The sequence below is a fragment of the Heloderma suspectum genome, chromosome 7 (assembly GCF_057233095.1).
Source record: "Heloderma suspectum isolate Gila_16-S chromosome 7, 16-S_ref, whole genome shotgun sequence".
Taxonomy (NCBI): Eukaryota; Metazoa; Chordata; class Lepidosauria; order Squamata; family Helodermatidae; genus Heloderma; species Heloderma suspectum.
In genome coordinates, this window is record NC_139464.1 from 75,384,095 (window position 1) to 75,400,308 (window position 16,214).

General features: G+C 42.6%; 1 protein-coding gene across 2 annotated transcripts in view; it reads left to right on the forward strand.

The window, feature by feature from the left end:
* The window catches only part of SLC38A1 (solute carrier family 38 member 1), a 58,961-nt gene that overhangs the window by 8,093 nt on the left and 34,654 nt on the right, over window positions 1–16,214 (forward strand). Inside the window, exons 2-4 of one of the 2 annotated variants that reach the window (XM_084810640.1) lie at window positions 6,849–7,042; window positions 13,731–13,806; window positions 14,630–14,745. In XM_084810640.1, coding sequence (XP_084666766.1) covers window positions 6,924–7,042; window positions 13,731–13,806; window positions 14,630–14,745 — 311 coding nt within the window. In that variant the 5' untranslated portion in view covers window positions 6,849–6,923. Of the gene's footprint in view, window positions 1–6,848; window positions 7,043–13,730; window positions 13,825–14,629; window positions 14,746–16,214 lie in introns of both variants that reach the window. The other variant, XM_084810639.1, reaches the window with a different exon arrangement.

Sequence of the window (16,214 nt, forward strand, 5' to 3'; positions counted from 1 at the left end):
TCTGTGACCATAAAACTGAATCCAATTTCAGCCTGCTAGCAAATGATTCTATGGCAGAAATGAGCATCCTCTAAAGTACGGCTTTAAAATGTACCTGAAGCCAGGTGGGAACACATCCTATGGAAAGGAGGAAGAAAGTTTTCAAGATATGCAACACCCAATAACTGCTCCAAAATTTCTGCCCTATATTTTTAATAGTTCTACTCAATGAGGGTTTTTTTTTTCTGACCACATAACTCTGTAGCCACACTTAAATAAAATCAACACTTAATAATATATGGTACTTAGTATTATTATCAATCAGTGCTGTGGCATATTTTAACATACAAAATTCCATACAGGAATGATTATAACTTCATAAGACAGCCTTTCCCAACCATGGGACCCCAGCCATTGGACTACAACTCCCATAATTCCAAACCAGCATGGCCAGTTGTCAGTGCTGATGGGAGTTGTAGTGCAACGTTATCTAGGGACCCACAGTTGGGACCCAGGTTCTTGTCCCCACCCATGGTACAGATGAGTATCTGGGACTGAGAAAGAAAGGAGCTGCCTCAAAGCCATTTAGAACATACACTCCTGAGCAAAGATGTTGAACCCAGATGCCCCATTCCAAGTCCAACATTATTCATCTACTGTACCACACTTAATTAATATATTATTTACTAGCTAACGGGATTCAGATTCTCACAGGTTGGAATAGCCCTTAGTTTGACGCAGTGAAGCCTTCTAGCACACAGCTGCCAGAGTCGGACACATTATGCTTGCTCCATCAGTGAAGCCAAGCCTGCTGGCATGCTAAGCATGGCCCCTGCCATGGTGCACCCCATAGCCCCCTAAGGGAGGGGTCTGTCTCCTTTTGCTTCAAACAATGGACTGCAAAGCTATGTACTGGTTAGGGAAATCTCCCCCTAGTGGCTGAAGATGTTACTTCAACAATATGGACACATTTAAATACATTAATGCTTTTAAAAAGCAAAATAATCCTGAGATGCACAGTGCTATGGTACCTTTAATATTTATGCCAGTGTTCACATGTCTAGGTTTCACAGTCTTGGCACTATGGACAGATACTTTTATTATTATAGATTTATCCTTTGATTGGGACACTTGTACCTGAAGAAGAACCTAGAAGCTTGCAACATTAAAGCTACAATATTTACATTTATCGGGGAATAAAGTGCACTGAACACAGTGGGGCTTCCTTCCAACTAATGCACCCATAGGATTGCAACCAACTGGGAAGCAGTGTTACTGTCAGCGCGGCATCATCAAGCAATCCCCATTCACGTCACAGTGATTACAGAATGTGAGAAATGCCATTTTCAGAATGACATCTTATTTCACAAAATAACATAATTTAGAAGTTCCATCTGTTCGAGCTCATGATAACAGTGGCGAGTGTGTAGGAAAGCATGGCTCTAGTTGCTGCACATGACCATCTCTAATGCACAATATTTGCACTATATACAGTGCTTTCCACTTGCTATCTCTATGCTCTTCCATGATCCTCTGGGTTCCCTTCCAATACTATGAGACTGGGAGATGCTAGGAGTTGTAGTCGAACTCATTTGGGGAAGGCAAGGGCTCTTAGTGCTACCATTTAAAGGGCATTTTGCAGCCATTTCATCTTTTTCTCCTTAATGGGTTTTCCTTGATAAAAACAACAACTCTGTGCTCACTTACCTGGAAGTAAGCCCCATTTGTTTACTTCTGAGTAGACAATGTAAGCAATGTATCAGCTTACATTGTTACCTTGTTTCTTTGGGGGCATTGTCTGGTGCTCATCCATCCCCTTCTGATTCTGCGTTTGTAGGTATCTTTCCTTTGCTGTGCTTGTGTGGGCTTTCTTGAACTCTCATGCACTCCCTCCTTGCCCTGGCTGTATCCTTGCCTGGTCACTTCTGTGTACTGACATGCACCTACTTATGCTGCTTTCAGCAATGGCATTCTCTCTTCGTAGGATGTAGTAAGGGGTAAGGAAAAACTGATGCACTGAGAGCAAACACTGCAAACTGTTCAAAGCCAAGAGAGACTGTCAGAGAGACTGTGAGGGGGTACAGGTTATATGGTCATTAGGCCATCTGCTTTTCTACTTAAGTCCCATCCACATCCCTGAGCTCTCATTGTGCAAAATGGATGCTACAGAAGTGATGCTACAGTTCTGACCTCCCAACTGATCACATGCTGCTGTGCCATCAGTGAGCTTTGTTAAAAAGCTGCCAGGCTATCTATGGTGAGTAAGCCTTTGAAAAGTTTGTCTTCTTTTTTCTAGACCACGTATGACTAATGTAGTATGTTATTTATTTTATTTCTTAAATTTCTTAATCACCCATCTGGCCGGTCACCCGGCCGCTCTGGGCAATGTATAACAATGCAACAGTTTTAAGACAATAAAATTCTACATTAAAACATATTTCTAAAAATACCCTAACCCACCCCAAATGCCTACCTGAACAACCACGTTTTTAACGCATGGTGGAAGCTCATTAAAGAGGGGGCATGGCGGAGTTCCCTAGGGAGGGAGTTCCACAGAGTTGAGTCCAAAATGACCCCCAGGCTGCAGACCTGGTCTTTCAAGGGTAGCCGTACTCCATTCAACACCAGGTCAACATCCCCTAGTCTCCTCTTGTCTCCCACCAAAAGTACCTCGGTCTTGTCAGGGTTCAGCTTCAGCTTGTTCCTCCCCATCCAGCCACTCACCGTCTCCACACATTTGGACAGGGATTCTATGGCCAACCCTGGTGAAGATTTGAATGAGAGGTTGAGCTGCGTGTCATCTACAAATTGATGACACTGCAGCCCAAACCTCCTGATGATAGCCCCCAGCAGCTTCACATAGATGTTAAATAGCGCTGGGGAGAGGATGGAACCCTGTGGCATGCCACAAGTGAGCAGCCACGGGTCCAAAACCTCCTTCCCCAGAGCTACCCTCTGGTACCTGCCAGAGAGGAAGGACCGGAACCACCATAATACGGTGCCTCCAATGCCCAATGTGGCAGCAGGCAAGCTAATAAAATTCTCCCCTCCCCTCCCCTGCCCCATAAACTGGTTCATTTCCTGGACTTATTTGCAAGTCCATTTTTCAGTTCTTCAACGGTGAGAGGAATCCATTGAATTTCTTGTCTCTTGCTGTGAGGGCAGAGCAGTCAGGAAGCCTGTCTGCCCAGAGGCCTAGGCCCAAGGCCTAACCAGCAGAAGGGGAAGGGCAGAAACATGTAGTGCAGTCCCCCAGCAGCCCTACATAATGGGAAAGGTGGGCAGTGATAAAACCAGCATAACATGGCTCATTCCTAAGCAACTCTAAGCTGGATGAGGCCAGGGGCTTCTGGGACATGTGAAGTGGCTCAGGAGAAAGTTTTCAAAGAATGCTGTATGTGTGCACAACCACCCTATTTATAGCCACTCTTCTAATCTTCTTGGGGGTGGGGGTGACTCTTTAGTCGGTGGATAAGCTGTTGTCGTCGTGGTGTCGTGTCCAGACCAAACTCCGCTCTGCCAAAATGTAGCCACCGCCACACCGCCGAGCTGCGGTTCGATCCGGTGGTAGAAGGATTAGCTGGCGCAATGCACAGTTACCAGGGTACACCCGATTGTACAACAATCTTCGAGGAGGCTCCTTCCGTGTACCCAGTGGATAAGCTGTGAAGTGTTCCTACTGCTCCTTCTTTTAAAAGATGCCTCTTTTTTATTACGGCTTTATAATGATTTATTGCTTTATAATTTCATAACGTTTTTATGTTCTGGGTGGGTTTTTTGGGAGGGAGGGTTGCTATAAAAAGTGGGAAAGTAGCATATACATTTTAGACATAAACAAAAATAAAATACAAAAAGATGGCTAGGACACAGTTTTTCTATCAGCAGGAGGAGTGTATGGTAATTTAGTACAGTGATTTCTGGGTGACATTTTGGGGAAGGACAAGAACCTGACTTCTGAGTAATGATTTGAAACCTCCTGCAGTTGGTCTGTGCAATATATCACGTGGTTTGCCTGTTGCAAATATTGCTCACAGGAGCACAGAAACTCACTTCCCTGTTCAAAAAAGGTTCATGCCTGCAGACATGCTTGCAAACAAGGACACATGCAGGTGTCAATTCTACTTCCCTCCACCTTTGTGCTTTAAAGGCCGAATGTTGGAGAATGTTGCCTATTTCCCCTCCCCTGATCCCACTTCAGGTGATCCACGAGGGTTTTTTCCCCTCAAACATCTTGCATGTCAAATATTTGTTTGGTAGTTTATTCGCTTGCTTTTTAAACCCTTTGACACACTGTTTTCTTTACTCTTGGAAAACCAATGGGGTGGGGAGTAGAGGTAGTTTCATGACTGATACACAGACTGCCCTGAGAAAGGGGGATGGGAAGTGTTTCGTGATAGACACGAGGGCCAGCCAACTGATGCTGTGTAAAAATCGCTTCATTTGGAAACTTGGAAAATGGGTTTACCCTCAGCATGATCTGGGGGAGAAGGTTGCATGCATGCCCAAAAGGCTAATCTCTAAAATCATATGTTGGTACACACTGTTCGATGTGTACAGTTGGTGCCACATACCAGTTTTTGCTCAGCTGTGAAGGGAATTACATCACGTGGACAGCTGGTGTAGCATAGTGGCCAAGAGACCAAGCTGTGAAGCAGGAAGTCCCCACTCTTATCTCGTCTCTGCCATGAATTTGGGCTCCTTCACACCGGGCTTTTATCCCACTATGGCGATTGCTTTCTCACAGATGTTTGCGGGTCTGTACACAACGCAGCCCTCATCCAGGGAACTTCCTGCTCTTTGTGGGCTCTATTCCATTGTTTTCCATGAGGAGGAAAGTCCAGCATTTTCTCTTCTCGTCATGGACTTGACAAAAATGAGGGTGTACAGTTTAAAGTCGCTTTTACTACCAATACAACGTAGTGGCTTTCTAATGAAACACATAGATCTCATTGAGAAGTTTAGGGTTTTTTTTAAAGGCACATGGAAAGGACCTGATCTGATCCCACAAAGATTCCGGAAGCAGAAGCCCTGGTAAATTGCAGGATTTTTAGCTTTGTGTGATGAAGCCCTTTGTCTCTGCCATGAACTTGCTTAGGCAAGCCACTCTCTCGGTCTCTCTCCCCTGCCCCCCAACTGCAATATGGGGAATAATAACTTATCTTACATGGTCGTTATATGGATGACAACTAGGTAATGCATGTGATACACTTAGCACATCTGAAAAAGCACTATGCAAATTATTTTATTCATTTATTATTGCATTTATCTCCTGCCTTTTTTCCTGTTTCAAGGAATCCAAGCCGACTTACATAGTCCATCTCTTCTCCATTTTATCCTCACAACAACCCTGTGAGAGGCTGAGAGTCAGTGACTGGCCCAAAATCGCCCAGTGAGCTTCATGACCAAATAGGGACTAGAATCTGGATCTCCTGAGTCCCAATCCAACACTCTAACCACTACACCACACTGGCTACACCACTACATTGTAAAGTATGATGCAAATATATGACAGAAACTGAGTTCAAAGCCATAGTCTTCTGGTCAGCAACTCTGGAGAAACAGTTTACCAGTCTGAGCCAGAACTGAAGGGAACACACCACAGGGGAGGGCCATCAGCTTCATGTCCTGCTTGTGAATGTCCAGGGGTACCTGGCTGCCCACTGTTGGAGACACAGCACTCAACTAAATGAGTCTTTGGTCTGATGCAGCAAGGCTGTTCTAACGTTCTTAAAGGGACAACTCAGGGCCATGTATAGTCTGCACTGAAAATATTTTTTAAAAATCATGAGCCCATGGAACTCTTAATTCCATACTAAAAAGCTTGATTTTGTTTTCCATATAAGCGAAGCAAATATGCATATATGTGCCTGTGTTGCAGAATTTATTCAGAACCCTTCAGTGTTATGAAAAAGGAACACCAGGTATACCCTTGTACAGAAGGGGAGCAGTTCTATATACATCTGTCTCTTCTAATGCCTTGTGCTTGGAAGTGGGAGATGTCAAGGGATAGGCAGAGATTGTGCCCTGATGCAATGGGCGTGGAAGGGACCAGATGTGGGGAAACACAGAAGGAAGCAGTTAACATCTTCTTTCAGAGGAAGTAGAGAAGAGAGCTGAGGGTCCTGTGCCTTTATGAGTTGCACAGGATGCAGAATTTTGCAATGTCACTCTCCCATTGCAGGGCTGTGGTGATGGGAGCAATGGCACCTGATGGAATATCCCATTTTTTGCAGCTCTTCACAGTGCATGAGCTGGTAGCAGGAGGTGACAACTTTATTGAAGTACATATTGTACATATTGGGATGCATAACCATATGTGCAACTGCCTCCACAGATCTCCTTTGCTGAATTAGGGCAACTTGAAAGCAGCATGGAAAAGAAATATAAGTGTCCATTCAAGATCCCATGTGATGTCCTAGAGAGTCTACCAGGACTGGGGTGACCAAGGTTCAAACCCCCACTCAGCCATAGAACTCAATGGTGGCCTGGGCCAATTACTCTCTCTCACCCTGACCTATATGAGAGATTTGCTGTGAGGATAAAATGTGGAGAACTATGCTGGCTGCCATGAGCTCCAGTAAGAATAATAATTTTGAGAATTCCCATCCTTTTTCAGGGTATAAAACTACAGATATCTCAGAGAAAAGAAGCAATCTTCCATCTTAATTTATTACTCAAGTTGTTCTGTGCAAGTCTTTTAACACCTCTATACCGATAGTAGAACTGTATGCATTTTCAGACCATTAATCCAACAGAGGGTCCTAGTTCAAAAATACTGAAAAGTATCTTGGGAGAAAATTGTCTTATTATTCTCTATTCTTGATACACTCCAATTTTCTTCTGACTTTAATTTTTCTCTTTTTTTCCAGTTCTTTTTTTGTGACTGTTGCTGATCTCCAGAAATCAAACAAACTTCAGGATAAGTTAAGTTCCCTTAAATCAAGATGCCTTTCAGAACAGGACTAGAATTAACTGAGATGCAAAATATGAGGGTGCCAGAGGATGACAACATCAGCAATGATTCCAATGATTTCACAGAAGTAGAAAATGGCCAGATGAATAGGTGAGTAGTTTTCCACTGCCCCAGCTTTACCATGTGAAAACACGCTGCTTAAAAACAGCATTTCTGACTTGAAATATAGCACATGAATGATTCATTCCTGAGTCATATTCCATTTGAAGATGTAATTTGAATTTCATACCCAACCTCTATTGGACATTGGCATTAATAGCCAAAAAACCAAAAAAGAACATAGGGTATTAATTTATTCAAGTCAGTATGCTTAATACAAATCTATGGAATAGCATATAACCAAAAAGCCAGCATTTAAAAATGCCTGTTCATTCAAAACACAATTTCAGGTAATAAAATTAGACATCTGGGAAATATTTGGACAGGTGCTATGTTCACATGTAATGCTGCTAGTGCAGTGGTGGGCAGACATCAGGCTTATGGGATCTACTTTCTTTTTAACTAGAATTCTAAAATCCGCAACTGGAGCCATGTATGAAGGGACACATTTAGAGCTAAAGATTTCTGAGTCCAGGACTTTGTTCTGAATACCAGAACCGAATTGGGCTTCCAGTCTTCCCACATCAAAACCTAGTTAGTCCAAACTTTCTTAATTTCAGCAGTATTGGGGAGAGGGGGTCATTTTATTGTTACTATTGTTAAACAGTTGAGAGCCTGAAATGATTGCAGATCTATTGATAATCTCCCAGAGATCTACCAGTAGATCCCAGTCTGTGTTCTGCCCATGCCAACATAGTGTTATGAGCCATAACAAGACTCTGCCTTGCACATTCTCCCCCCTCTTCCTGCACAGCTGTGAGGAGGTAAGGCAGATTTAACCCCATTTTAGGTTAACCACAGTTTAGTATTGCATCCAAAGCCTAAACTTTGGTTAATCTTAATGATGGTTTGTAGAAACGAGCCAGCTTCATAAACTGGATTTGAAGTTGGCTTGTTTCAGCAAACTATGGTTAAGATTAACCACAAGTTGTCCAGGACTGGACATGATAACAAGCTGCAATTAATAAAAAATGGAAGTGGAAGCTTCTGAACTCCTCCTCGTGGCTGTGCTGAAAACGGAGAGGAAATGTGCAACCCCAATACTCACTGTGGCTCATCCTTGTAATACTAAACCATGGGTTAGCACTGCATGCAAATGCAGGCATTGTCACAGTTTGTGATCCTAGAGATCTCTGAGACTTTCAGTACATTGCAAGTTATCAGAATGGTGGCTATATTGGCTGCAAACTAAAATAGATCAGATGATACCATTTTTCTTAGGCCTGGTATATACACAGAAGAGCCAGTTTTCATGTTCTGCAGAATTCTTCTTCAGATTGATTTAGACTTCGATTTTGGTACCTTCAGGCAAGTTTGTTTAAGGTTGCCTGTTGCACAAAGCTCCATTTGTCCATAGCAGAACAGCTACTTTCAGGCACATTTTTTTGAGGCTGCATGTTGCAGAGAATTCTTCAGGCAGGTCTGTGCTACATCAAGGTTGGCCCATCTGCTTTTGACAGCTCATTGCATCATCTCTTGTTCTAAAGAAGGAGCCCATCTACAAGTTAAGGAAGGGCATATGATACAACACTTCTAGGACTGTGTCTCTTCAGAATGCAAGTGAGGGTTACATGATTGAACACTCTGCCATGCCAAAATATTCCCAGCTCATACAAAATAAGTATATCAGGAATAATGGTTGTAATCTAACCATCTCCTAGATATGCTAGTTGTCTAGGTTCAGGGAGTATTTTTAGAGAGAGAAAGAGATGACCACTCAACATGTATTCCTCCACCTGCATTCTGAAATGATTCAGTCCCAGGAGGTCTGGTGCTATTTATTGCATTTGAGATAAGCAAACTAAATGTTAAATAGGTCAAATCTTTCTTTGGTTCATTTTTGAGTCAGAATAAAAGCTCTCTTTTCAATAAATACATATTTTTCCTCCTCTGTCCTGGGTTTTAATGACTTTATTAATTGTTATGAAAGTTATTGTTAAAACGTGTTATTTTTTATGTGCTAGAGTCTGATTATTGTAACCTCAGATCAATGATTTTATGAAATGTCATGATTTTAGTAATGTGAAGAGTTCAGTATTTAAAACTATACTGGCTTGGATCCCAAAGTGTCTTGAGCAGGCAAAAAAACACTTCCACAAGACATAAATTTGGATATCACCATCCTGTAGTGGCTTTGCATTCCCCATCCCATGCCATCCCAGGGGGCTCCTTGACCCTAAGGAGCAGATTTGGAGGGTGCAGTGTTCTGTAATAGGAAAGCCCCATTATGCAAGTGGAGTTCTGCTTGTTCTTCCCTGGATCTAACCCACTATCTAAATTATTTTGTGTTGCCTTTCTTATATTTTCTGACCTCAATTCAGCTAAAGGTATGTATAACTAAGACCTCAATCCTGCAGTCCTGTGTACCTGGGAGTAAGTATACATGATGAGGCTTGCTCCTGAGTAAACATGCATAGAATTGCAGTTTTCAACTGTGCAATCCTAAACAACGTGACTAAGGAGCAGTCCCCACTAAACTTGCTTCTGAGAAAAAATGCACAGGATCATGCTGTAACTCTCACTGAAACCAATGGAACAAAGTAGTGGTAACTTATTTAAGCTCCATTACTTTCCATGTTACCTGGATTGAGGCCACTGTGTTTACTATGGGCCAGTGAAACTTATAGTGCAATCCTATGCGTGTCTACTCAAAGGTAACTCCCATGGAGTTCTTACCTGTGTTCAGTGGGATTTACTGTATACACAGTTAAGTATGTATGAGGGGTATTGAACACCAGGCCCATGGGCCAAATCCAGCCCATCTGGGGTCGTAATCCAGTCTTCTGGGTTTTGTCAGATGGCCATACCCCTTTCCCCCTGACCACAGATTGGTGGTTTCCCAGGTTTTGCACATTTTCCCCCCATTCCATTCCCCATTCTTACTGGCTGTAAGAGCTGTAAGCTAAAATATGCTAGTATTTTTGGCCCCATCCCTTTCAGCACCCTCTGGTGTATATAGTTTTGCAGCCTAAAAGTGCTTTGTGTTTGGATAGATTGTACCCAAATATGTATTACTATGTTTGCATGATGATTACTATGTTTGCATCATAATGAATAGTGGCAGGTACCCTGATGTTAGGGACCGCGGTGGCTTAGTGGTTAAGACGCTGAACTGCAGACTGGAAGGTCGGCAGGTCAGCAGTTTGAGACCTGAGTGCTGCGTGACGGAGTGGGCTCCCGTCTGCAGTCCCAGCTTCTGCCAACCTAGCAGTTCAAAAGCAAGAAATTGCAAGTAGATAAATAGGCACCGCCTCGGCGGGAAAGGTAACAGCACTCCATGCACCTCGGTGTTCAGTCATGCCGGCCACATGACCACGGAAGCGTCTTCGGACAGCGCTGGCTCTTCGGCTTAGAAACGGGGATGAGCACCGCACCCTAGAGTCGGACGCGACTGGTTGGGGACACCTTTACCTTTTTTTTTTACCCTGATGTTAAGGTCATTTGCAGTGCCGTCCTCAAATAGTACATATATGGCAGTGCCACTAGAGCAGGGGTGGGCAGGAAGTAGAACCAGATCTACTGTTAGATCTCTGATTGATTTGCAATAGATCTGCAAGGATTCCTGTCTCCCAATGGTTTTAACAATAAGCAGCAACAAAATAATTCTCTCCTCCTCATCCTAAATTACACTGCTAAAATGAAGAAAGCTTGGGGTAACCAGACATGGATTTTTGAATGGAAGGACAATGAACTCTGTTCAGTTCCGGTACTGAGAACAAATTACTAGGCTCAGCGTTCAATTCTAAGTGTATGGGTTTTTTTTTAACCAGGCTCCAGCTGGAGGATCTTGGGATTCTAGTAAAAACCAAAGTAGATCCTGCAAACCTGAAGTCTGCCCACCCATGCACAGCTGGGTCACACCAAAGGTTTGTCTAGCCCAGCATTCTGTTTCCAGCTGTGATAAGCCTCACTCCCGAGCCTGGTGAACTGCATTTGCAAAGAGGTGGGTGTGGAGTTGATGGCTTACCCCTCTTCGCTGCACCACCTCCTTGTGAGCATCCCAGAAGCACCCAGCTGGCCCCTGTAGGAAAGAGGATGCCCAACTAAATAGACCTTTGATCTGATCCAGCAGGGCTTTTGTTACAGTCTTGCAGTCTACATATTGCCTCTGAAAATAGAATTCCTATTTCGCTGTAGTGTTTAGTGGACTTTGATAAAACTATCTTCCTTGAATTTGTCTAATAAGTTGTTTTTGTTTAGGGGGGGAACCAAAACTAAGCTAGCGGCTCTAAGCCTGTCTTGTGGCAATGCGCTGCACCTGCATGCTATCTGCTCAGTGTTGCATTGGCACCATTATTCAGACTGGAGTCCCGCTGAACACCGAGGAAGTGCTCCTTTTTATCCCATCCGGTGTGGCTAAGAGACTGCAATACTGTGTAGTGTTATTTCACCTCCCCCTCCCAAAGAACGGTATACCAGGCCTGTGCTTCCTTTTGCATTAAAAAACAATCTGGTGCAATCTTGCATCACTCCTCCCAATCTGCAAGCCCCATCTACTGCTGTTTCACTATTAAATGTCTGGATGATTCAACACAACTTCCTGAAGTGCCTCCTGAACAGGGGTAAAAGTGCTGGAGTGCTGAGCATATATAAGGCTCAGTGTTTAATCCTCAGCACATATAGGGCTCAGTGTTTAATCCTCAGCACCTCTAGTTAAAGACTGGGAGATGCTTCTTCTGTGAGCTGTAGATTAGAGCCACTGCTAGATACAGTTGAGATTACTGGTCTAGGTCAACCATCAGTCTGACTCTCTGGTTCACATGTAATGACAACCCCAAATATGGATTGAATATGGGTTCTCATTGAATTGTGGATTGTTGTTGAATCAAGGGTTGTCGTTACATATGGACCCTGCACTATGGTTCAGCTATGGGTTGTTCAACACGAACAACCCAGGAAGAGAACCCATGGTTTGTTGTAGGGTTGTGAACTCTGGTGTTGTTTGTGGTTAGCAACCCATAGTTAAACTATGGTGCAGTGTTCACATGTAATGACAACCCATGTTTCAACAACAACACATGCTCAAGCCATACTATGGGTTGTCATTACATATGAAACAGGTCTTTCTGAGACACTTTCTATACCCCATAATTCTGCTCATGCTGGGAGGCTTGGATCAGCCAGATGGTGCTGCATCTCATTTTTGTGGAACTTCCCCTTCCTTTTGTTGTTGTTGTTGCTTTCCTTTTCCCCCTTTCTTCTTGTCTCATTAGATTGTAAGCAAATGATGCCTGTCTTATGCCTTTGCTTGTTATACAGTGCCTAGATTTTGAAGCACTTTATGAATAGTGATGATGTGCAAACTTCAATAAAATCACAAATGTGCTGGGTTAGGCACATTTTGGTGTTTTAGGCATTTTTAACTGTGAAAATCTATTGTTGTAGCCTTCTGGCTAAATAGTGAACTGAATTCATTTTCATTGACTTATATAACTTAAAGCAACTAATTACCATTGAGCCTGTGCTATTCCTACTGGGTAATGGTTGCTGTTTTAATAATTTGGAAAATTAAGTCATCGTTCTTTTGGTGTACCAAAATAAGAAGGACTAATTTCTCAACATTCCTAGACTGTATGCATTGAAATTTCTAACTGCTGAAGACCTAAATTGGAATTGTCAAGTCTTGTTTTGTCTAATACACAGGAACCTTTAAATACCAGACAGTACCAATAAGCATTTAAGAACTAAAATATGCATCTTGGTACCATTGTAGTTCTCCTGATTATACTGTTGGTTCAGTTGTGCTTTCTACGTCACACTTTAACAGTAACAGAGTTTGAATAAACTATTCCTAAAAAACCTATTGTGGGAAGGGTGAGTTTAACATAACTAAGGGCACAATCCTATGTATATTTAGACAGAAAAAAAGTCCTACAGCTCCCAGCATTCCCCAGCCAGTATGTAGGACAATCGGTGAAAACATGGAAGGAGGAGCAGCCATGTCCTTAATGTTGGCATATTCACAGGCCTGGTGGCAGTGTGTTCAGGTGTATGTGTGTACAAGCTTTCATATGATCCAGAACCCTGTGCAATCCAGCTTCCCAGTTGTGTGGCAGCTCCTATGTGTGTGTATGTGCATAAGGGCCCTTGTCACAATTAGCTGAATGCATGGAGATGGGGGCATGGCCAGTGGGTGCAGTTTCACTCTCACCTGTAAGTGTTTGCTGAATGCATGAGGGAAATGAAAAGGATGGTATGTTTTGTAAAATGGTTCTTTGTTTTGTCCATGAGGATGCCACTGCTGCAGATCACTTTCACTGGGTGACCCTTATTGCATGAGTTCAAATATATGAGCTCTTATGTGTTGAGTTCATGTAAGAGGGTGGGGAAATCATTTAAATTTTCAGACACAAGTCAGAAATTACTTGGGGAAAACTTATCCTGTTGTAAAATAGCCACGTGGGAACACACACACACATATTTCCAGACTTAAATTGTTCTTGTTGGTCCCTTTCTGTGTATCCTTTCTTGTGTACCAGGTCACGCTGCATCTGTATTAACTTGCTTATGCCCCACTTTGTCATGCAATAACGTTCAAAGCAGCTTCATTAAAACAATACAAACCAATACTAGAATGGCATAAAACTCAATAAGAATTACAGATCATACACTGATGCATTATTGCTGCTGTGTGGTGTTATCATGCTAAAGAAAATCCTGTTACGTTGTTTCTTTTCAGCAAATTTATTGCAGACCGTGAGAGCAGAAGAAGCCTAACCAACAGTCACTTGGAAAAGAAGAAATGTGATGAATATGTAGGTTGCCCTTCAGAGGTATTCACCCTAACCTAGTGTGCACATAGGAGATCCGTATGTTTCTCAACAGCTCTTATGCAAGCGGGAGTTATTCAGATGTGGGGACAGCTCACCCATATTTTTTTTATTTATTTATTACATTTATATCCCCACTTTCCTTCCAAGGAGCCAAAGGCAGTGTTCATGATTCTCCTCCACCCCACCAATTCTATTCTGACAACTCTGTGAGGTAGATTAGGCAAAGAGGTAATGACTGACCCAAGGTCCCCAGTCATCAGGAGTAAGCTCCTGCTTGTAGAAGAACTCTGTGTAAGCATAGAGCTTTGACCTGTGCTGTGTGTGTCTGCATAAATGGTATAAACCTGATTTTCAATAGTTGAGACCAGCTCCAGTTGAAATTAAGGTGAAGAAGAGACTGAAATTCAGTTGGAAAGGTGAATGAGTCTCGGAGCCAGTCCATATTTTATTCAAGTCTGCTGATGTGTACAAATAACTACTCATGATAGTGGTCTACTTGTGAGGACACTTTTTAAAAAACATTAACAAGTATTTGGAGGTAATGTGTGTGGAGGGGATTTTTAGTGATCCTCATGGACCTCAGATACCATCACTGCCTTTCACTTACCCATAATCCTCTCCTGCCACCAAACTCCAGTAGACAAATAACCAAATATCAGGCTCAAGATGAAGGATGCAGTTGGAGCAACTTTATGCAAAATGAGCTTATCCAGATTAGCACTGATTTAAAACTTGCAATTTAAAAATTTACAACAAGCTATTTGAACAATTTTTATTCTTTTTCTTTTAAATGAAATCTTTACAGATTCCAGGCACAACATCATTGGGAATGTCTGTCTTCAATCTCAGCAATGCCATCATGGGCAGTGGAATATTAGGCCTTGCCTTTGCATTGGCCAACACTGGAATCCTGCTCTTTTCGTAAGTCACATGGGCACTTTCACTTTGAAACAGACATGATTAATTTGGCATGGGTACAAATGTACATTCACATGTTGTTTTAATAAATGATGTAGGCCAGGGGTGGGAATTTGTGGCCCTCCTGATGTTGGGCCACATGTTCCTGCCTCTGGCTTACCCCCATCAGCCCTAGTTAGCATGGCCAATGAGTAAGGAAGATGGGCAGTGTTGGCAAACAACATCTGGAGGGCCACACAGGTTCCCCACCCCTGAAAGAGGTTATGTTTTAACTTTGTGTGAAATTCACCTGCAACTTATAGCAACTGTTTAACATGCACACAAATATTGCGATCTATTTTTTTCTTTTTTTCTTCCTTCTAACATACTTCTGTAGAACTTTTAATTTGTTCTCATGAGCCATTATGCATGACGGAAAGATGCACAGGATCCCAAGCGATGTGACATGTTCTTCTCTGGTACATCTTCTTGGTCTTTTGATTGTGCATCCTCTGTACCTACATCTCAGTTCTGGAGGTTGCATCTTTTCATTTGCTTCAGATGTTGGATTGTTATCATAAATAGCATGATATGAAGGGTGACTAGCACAGATGCTTGATAACTGTTAATGGTTAAAGTTAACATTACTTTACCTTCCAAAGAACTTTCAAAGAATAAAAGTAGTATTAAATGTCATTGTTCTGATCCCCTTGCCACCCACTTCTAGAAACCCACTTCTAGAAAATGAAATTTACATGATCACAGCCCCAGTTGCTGAAGAACATGACTGGGAGGGTGCTATTGCACTCATGTCCTACTTGTGGGTTTTCTACAGGCAGCTGGTTGGCCACTCTCTGAACAGAATGCTGGACTAGATGGACCCTTGGTCTGATCCAGCAGGGCTCTTCTTATGCTGTTAGAAACTATGGGACTTCAGAGAGACAAGTCTATAAAACAGGCCATTTGATTCTCTACCAATGTATGTTTGGTATGATATGTTTTAAGACAAATAAGTGCATTTATTTTTCTTGTGTGTTCCAAAATAATCGACTCCATAATGTTATTCTGAATCGCAGGAACACAAGAAGCTGTTTTATACGGAGTCAGACCATTCGTCCACTGTCAATACTGATTAGCAGTGACTCTCCAGGGTTTCAGGATGGAGTTTTTATAGCCCTACCTGGAGATGCCAGGGATTGAACTTAGGCTCTTCTGTGTGGAAAACAGGTGTTCTAAAACTGAGCTATGTCCTCCCCCCCATCCTAATCAAGACGCATGTAGTAGGATACAGCTACATACTTCAGTGCTATAAACAATAGAAGCTTCCATTCTTAGCCATTGGCCAGGCTGCCTGGGGTTGATGTGAATTGTAATCCAACACATCTGAAGGGCACTAGGCTGGGAAAGGCTGACCCAACACATACCTTAATGTTTGTTATCACCAATACCCATTCCTGGTTTTTTGGTAACCCACTCACAAGGTTTCCATAGGG